The following is a 3,494-nucleotide window of genomic DNA, read 5'->3' on the forward strand; positions in this document are numbered from 1 at the left end:
AACAAATATAGTGTTTTCGTTCCAGGAACTATTTGCGCTCGTGTAGGGATACTATTTAGCATCCTCTGACATTTCGCTCAACATAATTTATTTGTATTTTTGCCAAAACTGCGTCCGACGGGGTAATTCAAAATAGTCATCTTCAGAGCACATTTCTGACTCAATGAGAACGTGATGTTTGCATACTGCAAGTACTGAAGTATGCTCACAGTAGGTGTATATAGGCTTTTTGTTGCGAGGTTTATCCACTTTAATAGCATGTCTGCAATTAAGCCACGATGCCTCAATCTGTTTTGAGACGGTGGAAAAGTGGGCACGTTACTATGGCGACGTTTATGGGCTGCTACTACGTACAGGTGTAGCATGTGTGGTAATTGGTTGTCACGATGCTGCTGCTGCTGCTGCTGCAGGTGTGATGATGTCGCTAGAGGATTTGAACAACCAGCCGAGACGCGAACATCAGGGGAACTACAGTCAGCGAGAACACAGCCAGTATGTCGAGGATCTGAAATTCAACGCTGCCATCAGAGAGGTGTTCCTGAACAGGTATGCTGTTACTCGTGTGACCTTCCTGCAGTCGGAGGAAGCCACGTTCGCAACGAATGTACTCCTTATCAAGATAGGATTCGATAGATATACGTCAGAACAGAAGCAGTTAATGTAAGCTGGAAAGCTTCCCGCACATTGCCACGGTAATTAGATTTGAATGTTTCGAATTGATAATTTTGATATTTTTGTGGTGAACAGAAGGCAGTGGCAGTGGTGCTGATTCGTATCGGGGAATCTCTGTCGCAGCATTTGTCATGCGTACACCGCGATGTAGCGTTAGTGTTGAACGTCACTGCTCTAGCTGCATGTAGTGTGTGTATCGTATTAACCTGCCGTAGCCTATGGCAGTACAGCAGAGCAGCAGACCACAGATGAGCACTGTCGCTATGCGGCACTTACCTGTATTTACCTGTATTTACCTGTCTTCATCTTTCTCCTACTACAGGTTCACGCACATGTTTAGTCAATACGAGTCGTTTGTGATACAGCCGGTCGGGGACATGGAGATGTGGCTGTCCAACAGGGAGAGCATGCAGAACTTTGACAAGTCTGCCTATCTCAGGTGAGTAGGCACTAGCTTAGGTAGTGTTCCCAGTTGGAAGAGTGAGACAAGTCACAAAAGTAAGAGTAAGGGTAAGAGTAAGAGTAAGAATAAGAGTAAGTAAGGGTAGGTAAGGGTAAGAGTAAGAGTAAAAATAAGGGTAAGAGGAAGAGTAAGTAAGGCAGGTGGTAAGAGGTAGGAAAGCCACGACCTCCCATAATCCAGAATTCTCCATGATTCTGAATGAGTGATCCTAAGAATGCGACATTTGAAAATTGCGACCGCATTTCTAGATAACTTTTTCTGTTGTGGCAAAATCCGGATTGTGAACTCTGTAACAAAACGTATATAAAAACGCAAATAAACGTAATAAAATGTAACTAAAATCGAACAGAACCCTAACCCTAAGACTAACCCTGCTCCTAACTTAACTGCTGTTACGGGACATACATTTCAGGGTCAAAACTAACTGAATGTCTGTTATGGCTTGTTGGGGACTTAATGGCATTTTGCAATCGCACCAGAATTGTTGAAGCTCTTTCCACCTATTTCAGTGCCTCTCACTGTGAGTCAGGTTGTCATCTGAGCAGATAAGACATGGTTAGAACAATAATTACCCCCTCCATTATTTCCATTATTACCATTATTACCATTATTACCCTTCTCGTTCCTGAAGAGCTGTACAGCTCGTAGATACTGGCATTTATCACCTCTTTAATCGAACGTTCGATGAGTGTGCGCGCATGAAAAAACACTTATTGCCGCGATAAAACTCAAAAGTGTATTCTACGGAGATTAAACTACGGAGATGACGTGCACGGTTAGTCGTCACAGCGATGAATTTATACGATGATTAAAACAGGTCAGAGTAACGGAGGCGTCTGCTGTACATGCTGCGAGTCAGCTAGCGTTCTCTTGTTCCAGCATGGCGCACGTGAGCTAACATCTTTTGTTTTGCGAACATTGACGTTGCCCATGAACGTTCTCGTGTATTTTTCTGCGACTGCCACTCCTCACGTCCTCTGCTCACGCACAGCGTTTCTGCGACTGCTCTCTTTTTTCGGCGTCGAGGCGTGCACGAAGGGACGTTCTCGTGTTTTTTTTTTCACGACTGCCACGCCTCTCATCCTCTGCTCACGTGACGCGTTTTTGCGATTGCTCTCTCGTTACGGCGCGCACGAACGAACGCTCTCTTGTTTTTCAGCGACCAGCCGGAGACGTACCTGCCGTTTCTCGCGCCGTTCATCGAGACGCAGATGTTCGCAACGCTCATCGACAACAAGATCGTGTCTCAGTGGGAGGACGTAGACCCGTTCCTCAAGGTAGTATGCCGCGGTGCCTAGCTGCCTGCTGGTCAGAGTAGCCGGACGACGGCCCGCGACAATGAAAACATTAAATAAAATAAAAATAATTAAAAAATTTTTAATTTAATTTTATCGTAACCACACATTCGCACTGAATAGCACAGCACGTACCCCGTGTACAGTGTGGTACAAACCCACGACCGGTCTCACCCCACTGTCATAAAATGCTGATTGATCGAATTATTGGTTACTTCGTCCGCAGATATTTGACCGCCGAGTGAAAAACCTGAAGGCTCGATACGGAGAGATGAGGACGCCCATATATGATCGCTGTGAGACGGTGCACGAAGCAGGTAGGCGGGCGTGTTAGCTGTGTGGCAGGGTCAGTACAGAGAGATAAGCAGGTAGGCGGGCGTGTTAGCTGTGTGGCAGGGTCAGTACAGAGAGATAAGCTGAGGCGCGTAAGAGCGCGGGCCCGGGATAGGCGACATGTCAGCGGCAACCATCGCTCACACCAACTGGAAGTTTGTCGAGACATTACTCAAGGAGGTGAAGAGCAAGGTAGGACCATCCTTCAAATTCGCTGAGCAACGTTCTAATTCATGGAGCGATGAAGGAATGGGGAGAAATGTGCAAAGGAAGGAAAGGCGACACTGGTCGGTCAGGATGAGATCAAATTTCATAACCTTCTAAATGGCTGGTCATTGAAACGTAATTCATAAACGTGCACAAAACGAGTACTTTATAGGTTTTTGCTTGGCTCACCCATGAGAATTTCTGTAATGTGAGTTTAACACAATAAAACATCGTCAGCACAATACTATTACAGTCCTTGCCTCTCACCTCTCTCCTCTCTTCTCTCTCACCTCTCCTCTCTCATCACCTCTCCTCTCTCTCATCGCAGACCAAGCGCATGTTGGTGGAGAAGCTCGGACAGGAGGCTGTCGAGCTGGGTCACGGCGAGGTCACGATCACGGCCGGCGTCGAGGAGAACACGCTCATCGCGAGTCTGTGCGACCTGCTGGAGCGCATCTGGGGTCACGGCCTGCAGACGAGAAGGTGAGCGCGGGGAGGCGGGGGCGGGGGCGAGGGTCCACTGT

At 47.2% G+C, this 3,494-nt stretch overlaps 1 protein-coding gene across 1 annotated transcript in view; it reads left to right on the top strand.

Moving 5' to 3' along the window:
- Positions 1 to 3,494, top strand: part of LOC106821299 (DENN domain-containing protein 5B-like) — a 55,748-nt gene that overhangs the window by 16,390 nt on the left and 35,864 nt on the right. The window contains 4 exon segments of the mRNA XM_014826051.1: positions 411 to 546; positions 995 to 1,111; positions 2,295 to 2,412; positions 2,657 to 2,747. Of these exon segments, the coding sequence (XP_014681537.1) occupies positions 411 to 546; positions 995 to 1,111; positions 2,295 to 2,412; positions 2,657 to 2,747 (462 nt within the window).

Source organism: Priapulus caudatus, unplaced genomic scaffold (assembly GCF_000485595.1).
Source record: "Priapulus caudatus unplaced genomic scaffold, Priapulus_caudatus-5.0.1 Scaffold68, whole genome shotgun sequence".
In the NCBI taxonomy this organism is placed as follows: domain Eukaryota; kingdom Metazoa; phylum Priapulida; class Priapulimorpha; order Priapulimorphida; family Priapulidae; genus Priapulus; species Priapulus caudatus.